The 12,743-nt window shown below is 45.9% G+C and overlaps 1 protein-coding gene across 1 annotated transcript in view; it reads right to left on the reverse strand.

The window, feature by feature from the left end:
- Positions 1 to 6,709: 6,709 nt before the first annotated feature.
- Positions 6,710 to 12,743, reverse strand: part of th (tyrosine hydroxylase) — a 37,898-nt gene continuing 31,864 nt past the window's right edge. Inside the window, exons 11-13 of the mRNA XM_031900524.1 lie at positions 11,570 to 11,665; positions 8,226 to 8,359; positions 6,710 to 7,129 (exon numbers count right to left, since the gene is read on the reverse strand). Coding sequence (XP_031756384.1) covers positions 6,970 to 7,129; positions 8,226 to 8,359; positions 11,570 to 11,665 — 390 coding nt within the window. The 3' untranslated portion in view covers positions 6,710 to 6,969. The remainder of the gene's footprint in view (positions 7,130 to 8,225; positions 8,360 to 11,569; positions 11,666 to 12,743) is intronic.

Consider the following 12,743-nt stretch of genomic DNA (forward strand, 5'->3'; position numbering starts at 1 on the left):
GTGGGGGGATAATAGCCTCTGGGAAGGGACTGGGGCTGTAGGATAGCAAGTATAGTAGGGTGAGATGGTGCCTATAGTAGCAGTGGGATAATAGTCTCTGGGAAGGGACTGGGGCTGTGGGATAGCAGGTATAGTAGGGAGAGATGGTGCCTATAGTAGCAGTGGGATAATAGTCTCTGGGAAGGGACTGGGGCTGTAGGATAGCAAGTATAGTAGGGTGAGATGGTGCCTATAGTAGCAGTGGGATAATAGTCTCTGGGAAGGGACTGGGGCTGTGGGATAGCAGGTATAGTAGGGAGAGATGGTGCCTATAGTAGCAGTGGGGGGATAATAGCCTCTGGGAAGGGACTGGGGCTGTGGGATAGCAGGTATAGTAGGGAGAGATGGTGCCTATAGTAGCAGTGGGGGGATAATAGCCTCTGGGAAGGGACTGGGGCTGTAGGATAGCAAGTATAGTAGGGTGAGATGGTGCCTATAGTAACAGTGGGATAATAGCCTCTGGGAAGGGACTGGGGCTGTGGGATAGCAGGTATAGTATGGAGAGATGGTGCCTATAGTAGCAGTGGGGGGATAATAGCCTCTGGGAAGGGACTGGGGCTGTGGGATAGCAGGTATAGTAGGGAGAGATGGTGCCTATAGTAGCAGTGGGAAGGGACAATGGCTGTGGGATATCAGGTACCTTTACCTGCCATGTAAGGAGCTTGCATTTGGGGGCGCCTTAGCACTCCTACACATGTAAATGACCCTTTGAGTGTTACTATCTTGAATATTTATCCATCTCTATCCTGCCAACTGTATAATTTGCCAGTCGGGTGTTTTTTTCTTTAACACACTGTCCCAGTTAAAGGACACCCCTTGCTTCAACCGCTACATTTCCTTAGTATACTTTCCCTTTAACAGTAAAAGCAGTAAAGGCTAAAAGCTTTGAATCTGCTCAAATCCATGCCTCCCCAGCTGCACTCCAGCAACAGCTGCACGGCTGAAAGTTAGACATTCCTGCTGTAAATCATGATAACAACTCCAGCAACAAGTACAGCTATGACGACACAATAGGTGATAGTTCAGCAATTCCCGATTCATTCCTGTCTATAAATCAGTAGATAAGGGCATCGCAGGATTATACCTTGTCATTAAACAAACCTTTCATCAGTTCATAACTGTAACGTCTAAATAACACAAGAAATTATAGGGTAACTGCTATAAATTGTTCTGATCCGGTAGCCTTGGCAAGAGCGCCCTCATGTGGCCATTTCCTAAGAATTTGTACAAAGCATCCAACCTTTCTTACTCATGAGCCACAATCAAATGTAAAAAGACTTGGGGAGCAACACAAGCACCATAAAAGTTCATGGAGGAGCCAAATAAGGGCTGTGATTGGCTATTAGGGGCCTCTATGCACCCTATCAGCTTACAGGGGCTGTATTTGGTAGGAAATATTGTTTGTATTCAACCAAAACTTGCCCCCAAGTCAGGAATTCACAAATAACTCCCTGGTTTGGGGGCACTGAGAGCAACATCCAAGGGGTTGGGGAGCAACATGTTGCCCAGAGCCACTGGTTGGGGATCACTGCATTAAAGCCTTGGATGTCTGGCAGTAGCCCAAATTGAATCCCAATCAGGCCAATGGAAATCTGTGGGTTTTGGCAAATGCCAGGGGGGCTGCTGTAAGATGCCATGGAGTTGACAGTTACTATTATTGGGATGGTAGAAGGCTTTTGGGGCCTCTGTGACCAGGGTCTATTTTGAAGCCCAGTCCAGACCTGGTCCCCATGAAGTTTAGGGTGAGCCCCGGTGACTTCCTTCAATAGAGTAAAACGTCCTGAGACAACTGGCAATGTTTTGGGTTGGATAGTACACTCCCAGATTTCTAGGGTTTCCACCTTTTTCTGTCAAAATACCGGCCTTTAGGTTGGGGGGTAATGTCATTTTGGGGTGGGGCTAGGATGTAAGGGGCAGGGAATGCTCAGGCCAATACCAGCCACGTGCCAACTCTACTGATTTCATGTGGCTTCCCTGAGATCCCTGTGATAGACAGTGGTATACTAAGAAAATATATATTTTGTTTGTATTATTTGTGGTTGTTGGGCTATTTTGTCTGTCTAAGCTTTCATTTTATGTAATTGCCAGGGTAATCAACGCCAAGCAACTAGAAAATGTTTCCATCCTATTTCATCTTTTACATTGCAGTGCTGTCAGTTTGCCTGAATTTTTATGGGAATTTATATCTACTGGGTTGGGATGTGTGTAATGGGGCCTAATGAAGTGTATTGGGGTATTTAAGGGTGTAGCAAAAAATCACCCTGGGAGACTGATGTCTTATATTGTTAACTGTTTTACTTATATATTTCTTGCATTGGGTCCACTGGTGCCATCATATCACATTTTGAGCTGGAACTGACATCAAATGACCCAACCAAGCTGAATTTGTCACCTGTGCAAGAGAGAGGGCCTCAAAGTTCTTATTTAGCAGATACACCCAATGCACATTGGCACTTTGAGGGCCATATCTGGTTTGTGGGCACCCAGTTGGGCTGCTCTATTCGAAACTACAGTACTCTGATATGTTGGGACTTGCCAGCAGTCAAAGCACAGATCAAGAATATGGGGATATGGCCATTTTGTTGAATAGAGCCTCAAAAAAGGTTGTGCAATATGACCCCCTTGTAACACATTGCATAGCCACTCTCGCTAGTCACTTCCTATTCCCAGCTCATCGTTTCCCATTCCCTCGTTATCCAACCAGGGCAAGAGGGCACTTGCCCAGGGAGCCCCTTAGATTTGGCCTGGCACTGCCATCTTTATCTAATGTTCTTTGGTGGACCATACAAGGTCCAGCACTAATCATAATAGGTGTCACTCTGGTCATTATACTATAGGGTGGGGTTAGCCTGCCCAACAAACTACCCTCATATTTGACTTACCTACTAAAATTTGACAAGATCACATGACAGCCATTCAGAGCAAGGGTCGTATATTTCAAATAATGTCAATTTTTCTTCAGCCTGTTCATATATGCTGCCTAGACAACTGCATGACCACTATACATAACCACTAGAGGTTCTGTTTTATAGCAGTCTACAGAGAGCCTGGCAATAGGACTCCCCCTGTGACATTGCAAATATTCAGCCATTTTCCTTCCAGGAGCAATTAAATGCTGAGAAGTTTTATAGCGACATACTGGTCTTTGCTTGTTTGTGTTACGATCTAGCTGGTAGAGATGGCTTGGTTACCCTGATACCTAGGATCTAGCTGGTAGAGATGGCTTGGTTACCCTGCTACCTAGGATCTAGCTGGTAGAGATGGCTTGGTTACCCTGATACCTAGGATCTAGCTGGTAGAGATGGCTTGGTTACCCTGCTACCTAGGATCTAGCTGGTAGAGATGGCTTGGTTACCCTGCTACCTAGGATCTAGCTGGTAGAGATGGCTTGGTTACCCTGCTACCTAGGATCTAGCTGGTAGAGATGGCTTGGTTACCCTGATACCTAGGATCTAGCTGGTAGAGATGGCTTGGTTACCCTGATACCTAGGATCTAGCTGGTAGAGATGGCTTGGTTACCCTGATACCTAGGATCTAGCTGGTAGAGATGGCTTGGTTACCCTGATACCTAGGATATAGCTGGTAGAGATGTTTTGGCTATAATGATACCTAGGATCTAGCTGGTAGAGATGTTTTGGTTATCCTGATACCTAGGATCTAGCTGGTAGAGATGGCTTGGTTACCCTGCTACCTAGGATCTAGCTGGTAGAGATGGCTTGGCTACCCTGATACCTAGGATATAGCTGGTAGAGATGTTTTGGTTATAATGATACCTAGGATCTAGCTGGTAGAGATGTTTTGGTTACCCTGATACCTAGGATCTAGCTGGTAGAGATGGCTTGGTTACCCTGATACCTAGGATCTAGCTGATAGAGGTGGCTTGGTTACCCTGATACCTAGGATCTAGCTGGTAGAGATGGCTTGGCTACCCTGATACCTAGGATCTAGCTGGTAGAGATGGCTTGGCTACCCTGATACCTAGGATCTAGCTGGTAGAGATGGCTTGCCTACCCTGATACCTAGGATATAGCTGGTAGAGATGGCTTGGCTACCCTGATACCTAGGATCTAGCTGGTAGAGATGGCTTGGCTACTCTGATACCTAGGTTCTAGCTGGTAGAGATGGCTGGGCTACTCTGATACCTAGGTTCTAGCTGGTAGAGATGGCTTGGCTACCCTGATACCTAGGATCTAGCTGGTAGAGATGGTTTGGCTACCCTGATACCTAGGATCTAGCTGGTAGAGATGGCTTGGCTACCCTGATACCTAGGATCTAGCTGGTAGAGATGGCTTGGCTACCCTGATACCTAGGATCTAGCTGGTAGAGATGGTTTGGCTACCCTGATACCTAGGATCTAGCTGGTAGAGATGGCTTGGCTACTCTGATACCTAGGTTCTAGCTGGTAGAGATGGTTTGGCTACCCTGATACCTAGGATATAGCTGGTAGAGATGGCTTGGCTACCCTGATACCTAGGATCTAGCTGGTTGAGATGGCTTGGCTACCCTGATACCTAGGATCTAGCTGGTAGAGATGGCTTGGCTACCCTGATACCTAGGATATAGCTGGTAGAGATGGCTTGGCTACCCTGATACTAGGATATAGCTGTAGATGGCTTGGCTACCTGATACCTAGGATCTAGTGTTGAGATGGCTTGGCTACCCTGATACCTAGGATCTAGCTGGTTGAGATGGCTTGGCTACCCTGATACCTAGGATCTAGCTGGTAGAGATGGTTTGGCTACCCTGATACCTAGGATCTAGCTGGTAGAGATGGTTTGGCTACCCTGATACCTAGGATCTAGCTGGTAGAGATGGTTTGGCTACCCTGATACCTAGGATCTAGCTGGTAGAGATGGTTTGGTTACCCTGATACCTAGGATCTAGCTGGTAGAGATGGCTTGGCTACCCTGATACCTAGGATCTAGCTGGTAGAGATGTTTTGGTTATAATGAAACCTAGGATCTAGCTGGTAGAGATGGCTTGGTTACCCTGATACCTAGGATCTAGCTGGTAGAGATGTTTTGGTTATAATGATACCTAGGATCTAGCTGGTAGAGATGGCTTGGCTACCCTGATACCTAGGATCTAGCTGGTAGAGATGGCTTGGTTATCCTGATACCTAGGATCTAGCTGGTAGAGATGTTTTGGTTATAATGATACCTAGGATCTAGCTGGTAGAGATGTTTTGGTTATAATGATACCTAGGATCTAGCTGGTAGAGATGGCTTGGCTACCCTGATACCTAGGATCTAGCTGGTAGAGATGTTTTGGTTATAATGATACCTAGGATCTAGCTGGTAGAGATGGCTTGGCTACCCTGATACCTAGGATCTAGCTGGTAGAGATGGCTTGGTTATCCTGATACCTAGGACCTAACTAGTAGAGATGTTTTGGTTACCCTGATACCTAGGATCTAGCTGGTAGAGGTGACTTGGTTACCCTGATACCTAGGATCTAGCTGGTAGAGATGTTTTGGTTACCCTGATACCTAGGATCTAGCTGGTAGAGGTGGCTTGGTTACCCTGATACCTAGGATCTAGCTGGTAGAGGTGGCTTGGTTACCCTGATACCTGAAAAACCTTTGTGTTTACCCATGAATCACCCAGAGCCAGGTTGACAAACACAGCCCCTATGTGGGTTCAGACAGGTTGAGGCCAAATCTTAAAGCAGGGAACCTTCTCATTGGTGACACACACCAACTCCTTCCCCGCCATGGACATCACCACACAAACCCCAAATTCTTTAGAGGGGGTCAGGCCAAATGCAAGAGGACTTCAGAGGATGTTTTGACATGGATTACATTTTGGGTGTGAGTTAAGAGAACAACTAAGGTGACACAAGACTCGAAAAAAGTAACAGTAGTCAACTGCCCTCAGCCTGCATCCTCCAGATCCCACAATTCCTTGCACAACTGATAAGTAAAGAAGCCTCACAGTGCAATGCATTGTGGGTAATGTAGTTCCTGCATGCTGTCTGTAAGCTGTGGAGAAGTTGTTACAATTTGTAACATCAATGTTTTAGTCCCTCCTCCCCATCAGCATTTCAAATGATACAGAAAGACAATAACTGTTTAGAGCTGGATTTTAACATATAAAAATGGTATTTATTCATACTTTTTGAAGGAACAGATTACAGGGATAGGTATATTAGGGGTCTCTGGGTTCTGTGGGGCTCTTTAACAAATTTTGGTTCCAAAGGCGAAGTTCCCCTTAAATAAACATTTCTGCATCGCTAGAGACAAGAAGGGTTGATTTTGATATGAGTTCTCTTTCAACCTCACCAACCATATTGCTACGTTACATTGTGAGTTCCAAATACTGTGATGCTGTAGGGGTCACCCCAGCAATGATCTTGGTGCTGTAGGGGTGCTGTATAAATAAGTGCCTAGAGCAGTCTTCAGCAGCTTTTAATGATTGCTTTATATCCAATCAGAATGCTACAAACAGACTGCTGACTCTCAATTAGGTATATCAATATGTCTATACAGAGACACACCAGTATACCTGCCCCAACAACTAGTGGCATTTAATACATTTGCTTTTTTGTTATGCCCATAAAATAGTAGAAAGATCCTGTCCTGAACACAAAATGAATTTTGTTGACACAAATCAAATTCTGTGAACACAAAAATAATTTTGTAGTGACAAAATTATTATTTTTTTTAAGCACAAAAATGCTTCACTGCTCCAGGCCTCACACCCTGACTCTTTTGATGAGTCTGTTACACAATGAAAATCTAGTTGTTCCAGAGGTTACACAGTATCAGAACATTCAACATGAAATGATACTGAATAAATTGGTGACATGGGTTGCAAGAGGCGGATGAATTTGTTTTACATCACGCTATAAAGTAGCACAGAATATGGGGAGCGCTGAGCAAGCGATGGAGTCATAAGGGTGAATTTTGTGTTGGTGACAGAGAGTTGAGAGTTACGACAGTGTACTGAGTGCATTTGAAAGGGTCTGTAGCTCATCTCTTAGCCCGTCCAGAGAACTCTGAATCCGTCCCGCTGAGTTCAGAACTTCAATGCTGTCAGTGTACGGATCAAAACGGACCGCAAACGGACGCTTTATATGGGAAGCGTAAACCCTTTCGGGGCAGAAAAATATTTGTTAGTCCACAATCACACAGAAAAAAACCTAACTCAGAGCTTACTAAGGTCAATACAGTGAGTTATGGGCAAATATGGAACTAGCCTCCTTGGGTAGTGATGTCAGTGTGATGTCATGCAATGACCCAATAAGCCTATGAAGTAAAAGCAGATATTTACTATTACAATCTGTATATGTCTACTTTGCCTTTGTACAGTGAACATGCCAGTGTAGGATATCAGCGACAACATCCCAACCCTCCGGGGGTCCAAGGACTATGCCTAAAGGCTGCCATACACGGGCCGATTCTAGCTGCCTATATCAGTCCTTTAAACTTATTCGGCAGCTTATTGGCCCATATATATGGGCACTAATGACGGGCCTGCCTGACCGACATCTGGCCTGAATTTGGCGAGATCTCAATTGGGCAGGTTTGATTTTTAGTCGGATCGGGGACTACATCGGCTCGTAGATGCGGTCTCCAAACCAACGGACGCTTATACCCGTCGTTCTAATTTCGATTGTTTGACCCCAGGGTGACAGAATTAGCCCGATATCACCCACCCGTAGGTGGGGATATTGGGAGAAGATCCACTCACTTGGCGACCTCGCCAAGCGAGTGGATCTTAGCGTGTATGGCCACCTTAAGAGACAAGACTCAAGGCTGCCCACTGGTGTTCATGGTATCTGTGGTACATATCCTCTCCAGGGCCACGGGGACTTATAGTATTTGCTTCACCTTATCCCCCTATGCTGATCCCTTGGATAAGGGAATGAATTGCTAAAGCTTTATTATAACTGCAAGTAATCAAGTTCCATTCCACTCTAAAAACCATTTAAATCATTATTCCCACATGCAAGTAGGAGAGTAGGGGCTCAGATAGCACTGTGCTGTACCTAGTCGTTCACTTCAGGGAAAATATTGTTACATCTGGAAGGAATGGTGTGTTTCCCCAAGGGTAACTATAGATAACAATTGGTAAAAAATATTGATTCTTGTAAATCCCCGTCTTAGGTTGCCTTAGTTACAGCCTATTATTAATGAGTATCAGCAACCAATGTCATCAATCTCAGCCTCGGCACTTCCCCCATACCTTAGCTTTTCTTTGGCATCAGGGAAACTCTCCGATATAAAATATACAGATTGGTAATTTTGGTCCTGGTATGGCTGCACGGCTGCATCATCCGGGTTGAAGGGACGTACCTCTGGCTCATCTGACAATGCGTGCTGTAAAGGGAGCAGAACGTATTCATAATACTGTACATATATATATATATATATATATATATATATATATATATATATATATATATATATATATACTAAAACTAAAGATGTAAAGAATGTATACATTATTGTACAGTATGTCCCCTGCACAGCTGAATAGGAATTCCTTCATATTGACATTATTTATGCCATTATCTACAGAAGAACTGTTGCTGTTGAAGACGCACCAAAAAGCAGGGTTGGACTGGGCCAGCAGGACACCAGAAATAAAAACCCAGTGGGCCCTGGTCCTTGATGGTCCCATTGACCCAGGCCCTCTAACTGGCAGAACTTGGGCCCCCATCTATATAAAAAGACATGGAATGGGGACACCCCAGTCCGACACTTCCAGAAAGCCAAGCTTGACCATTAAGGTTGAAATTTGGGGAGAATATTTATTTGCTGCCTTAGATATACTTGGGACTATGGCTAAACGACTGATACACCAATCTACTGTCTACTCTACAACCCACTGCCTGCAGTATCCCCCACAAGAGCCGTGGGCAATCTGTGGGTTCTGGCAAATGCCAGCGGGGCTGCTGTAAGATGCCATAGACAGTCACTATTAATTGGGCTGGTGGGGGCTGTTTGGGCCTCTGTGTACTTGAAAAGCCAGGGTCTATTCTAAATCCAGTCAGGGCCTGGCTGTGGGGTCGCCATACTTTGGTGATGCTTTAGGCTCAGTTTCAAATTTTATATCTTTGAATTAGTGGTTGGTAAAGATCCAGCAAGATGGTGCCTGTACCACCCTAGGACAGACGCTGTGAAAGTGACCCACCCTATCTTTAGCCTATAAGTCAGTGATCCCCAACCAGTAGCTTGTGAGCAACATGTTGCTCCCCAACTCCTTGGATGTTGCTCCCAGTGGCCTCAAAGCAGGTGCTTATTTTTGAGTTTCTGGCTTTTGGGCAAGTTTTTGTTGCATAAAAACCAGGTGTCCTGCCAAAGAGAGCCTCTTGTAGGTTGCCCTTCCATATAGGGGCGACCAAATAGCCAATAACAGTCCTTATTTGGTAGCCCCAGGAACATGTTTTATGGTTGTGTTGCTCCCCAAGTCTTTTTACATATGAATGTTGCTCACAGGTAAAAAAGGTTGGGGATCACTGCTATAAGTCAATAGATACAGGCTGGCTTCTGCCCAGAATAAAAATAGCTGCAGACACAGTGGACAGGTTGTCATACCTTCAACTCTTCTCCCTATCTAACTTTACATTTATGTGCATTGTGCAGAAATGTCTCCCATGGCTGTCAGTTCTTTTATGTGAGCCTGAGACCTTCTCTGCTTGGCTTCCCACGCCACCTAGAGACTTCCGTGGCCACCGGGCCACTCCCATGGCAGCTGCACATTAGTGAGGCCAGGGATTAAACATGCACCACTCTGACAGCCTTGGAAGTTGGAAACTGAATCTCAAGAGGCTGAGTAGCCTATGTAGTGGGGCATGAGAAAAAAACTGCACTTTCCATTGAATCCTTTCCCTGCCAAATGCAGCAAATGTGTTTATCGATGTGCCACATCCCTGGAAATTTGCACAGGGTATTTTATTTCCCACTGGCCCCCTTCCTAGAATATCAAATGGTTTGTTGCTTTTTTAACAAAACCCTACTACAGGTCTGTTTGTTCTCAGCAGGTCAGGTTATAAAAACACTTGTAGCAGTCCCTCTAGGGGTGGCAGGGGGGCGCTGTCCCAAGCAGTTTCCCAGTATGTCAGGATGCGTTAGGCTCAGACACAGAAGTACATACAGCAGCCCTGACTTGGGAGACAAATATAAATCTCTTTCTAAGAATCTCCAGCAGGAAATTGCATTCCTGGAAAGGACTCTGTATAATCTGAGCAGGATATTATGGAAAGAAGACTTTCTGGCACACAGAGCAGTGCAGCTTGGCCATGGGAGTGCGGTACAGGTGGCCTCCCAGCAATTTAAAGAGAATATAAAATGCTTTAAATAGATACAGATTCTCTCGCATCTGGATCTTTATAAGTTTAGCAAGGCACTCAGTACAGTCTGCCCCTAGCACCCTGCTACAGTAGGGCAACAGTAGGCAAAGCGATTCAGAACATTTTGCTGCCTGTGTGAATCCCAGCTTGGTAGGTGGATGGCAACATATTCTGAATTTCCCCACCAGTCACTAGAATGGGAAGTAGGAACTGTATGGAGCACTTGTGGTTTGGGTGATCAGTGTCAGTATCAGTCGGAGGCTCTCATTGCCCAAAGTGTATTGTGTAGTCTAGGCCATTACCATTCAAGTAAATGGAGGGGCAATTCTGACCATTTTGCAACTTGGTAGCTAGAAATTTTGCAGGCAGCAAAACATTCTGAATTATCCCCCGTATCTTAATAGGTATATGGAGGATAATGTACCCCCTGTTATAATATAAGGATATTAGACCTCACAGAGAAGGGCTCCATTGGTAATTTACATTGGTAATAATGTACCCCTATTGTAAGCTATAAGAATATTAGATGTTACCAAGTAGTTCTATGACCATATACAGAGTTAGACTGGGCTGGCAGGGTACTGACTGCTGCCTTTCTCCATCCCTGGATATGTAGGCCCACCCACCATATTGGCTGAGGTCTGTGGGCCCAGAAGAAGAGAGGAGGAACACAGTGGGCAGGAATTTCAACCCAGGTCCACTGCCTTCCTCACTGTCTTCTGGCTAGGGTCTGCGGGCCCCATACCCCCCTGCTGGCCGGGATCTGAGGTCCCACCCCCGCTGACTGAGAGAAAAGGTATGCGGTGAGACGGGGAGAAATTGCAATAGGGGGGAGAGTTGATTGAGGGGGTGAGGGTGGTGGGCTCTCAAGGTGGCAGCCCAGGTGGGCCCTGGACACCCAAGTCTCACACTAACCATATAAAAGCAGGAAACTGGACTCCAACTTGCCTCATGTTTTACAACTGGTGGAAAATTATTTTTATAATTATCTTTTTATAAATATAAGGACACAATGACATCACTAAGCACCCTTTATAACTGATGACATCACCAAGCATTGTTTATAAGTATACAATATACAGGATATTCGTGGCTTTTGCATATTATATAATTATACATGAATCTATATATATATTTTCAGGTACTTGTCACGCCCACTCCTGTGACTGACAGTTTTCCTTGGATACACATGAGAAATGGCAACGGCCGAGCAAAGGAAAAGGCAGCTACATACCAGCAATTCCCCAAATGATGAGAGCAGGCCAGCGCCGTAGGCTTTTATTTCCCCCTCCTGCTTGCACAGACCGAACTCTACCGTGAACCAGTAAAGCTGCAGAAAATACCAACAAATCTCGATTTTACTAAATCACTGGAAAATGAAAAGGCATTAGAACACAAAGCAGAGCAGCGTGGGAATTTGAGGCCTGTGGGAGGTCGGAACAGCAACCGTTTTATATTTCTCTTTAACAACAAACGCTATTAGGAAACACTTTAATTTGTACAATAGCTGAATACTACACACCGTGGCTCATTTACAAACGCAGTGCCAAGTGCAAAATCCAAATTTTTTTCCCACAATCCAACATTTTTTCCTACAATATCAACATATCTGCAGGCAGAGCCCACTGGGTACCCTGCTCAATATCCTGCCACCCAGTCATCAAGGGGCCCACCACCCAGCAACTGCCACCCCCACTCCTGCTCTGCCCCCAGCCACCGCTGCTTCTGCTCCTCAGCTTACTCCCTGCTAAGAATTAATGATGGCCAGAGATCGGTGGTGGCTGGGGACAGGGCCCAGGGCAGGGTTCTCTTCTTTAAATAATGCACCAGCTTAAGGTTCAGTTTCCATTTCTGAGATTTGTGTACTGTGCATGTGTCCTACTCAGTGCCATAACTACATGATGCCGGAGCCCCCCACCCCCAGGGTGCCCCTAGGCCGCTCCCGTTGATCGCCCCCACCCCAACGCGCATGCACGAATGAGCGAACAACCGCTCGCCCCCCCCAACGCGCATGCACGAACGAGTGAACAACCGCTCGCCAAGCCCACCCCGCGCGCCCACGAGCACGCACGCGCATACGTTTTAAGTTCCATACGGAGCAGTGGGGAGACGTTCCCAATGCTCCGTATTGAAAAAAACTTTAAAAATTCCATTGCGGCGGGGTGGCATGCCGCCCTTACATTTATGCCGCCCTAGGCCCGGGCCTTTGTGGACTCTCCACAAATCCGAGCCTGCCCACCCCCCAAAAAAATGTTCGGAGGGACCTGGCACCCACAGCCAACCCCGACCCACAACCTCGCCTGCTCGTGGCCTCAGCTCCCTGCCCACTCTCAGGTATAAAAGCACCTGGAGAGGGGGGATTTCTATACTATAGAGGAAGCAGATCACAGTCTGAGGCCCTCCTTTCC

The sequence above is a fragment of the Xenopus tropicalis genome, chromosome 4, assembly GCF_000004195.4.
Source record: "Xenopus tropicalis strain Nigerian chromosome 4, UCB_Xtro_10.0, whole genome shotgun sequence".
NCBI lineage: Eukaryota > Metazoa > Chordata > Amphibia > Anura > Pipidae > Xenopus > Xenopus tropicalis.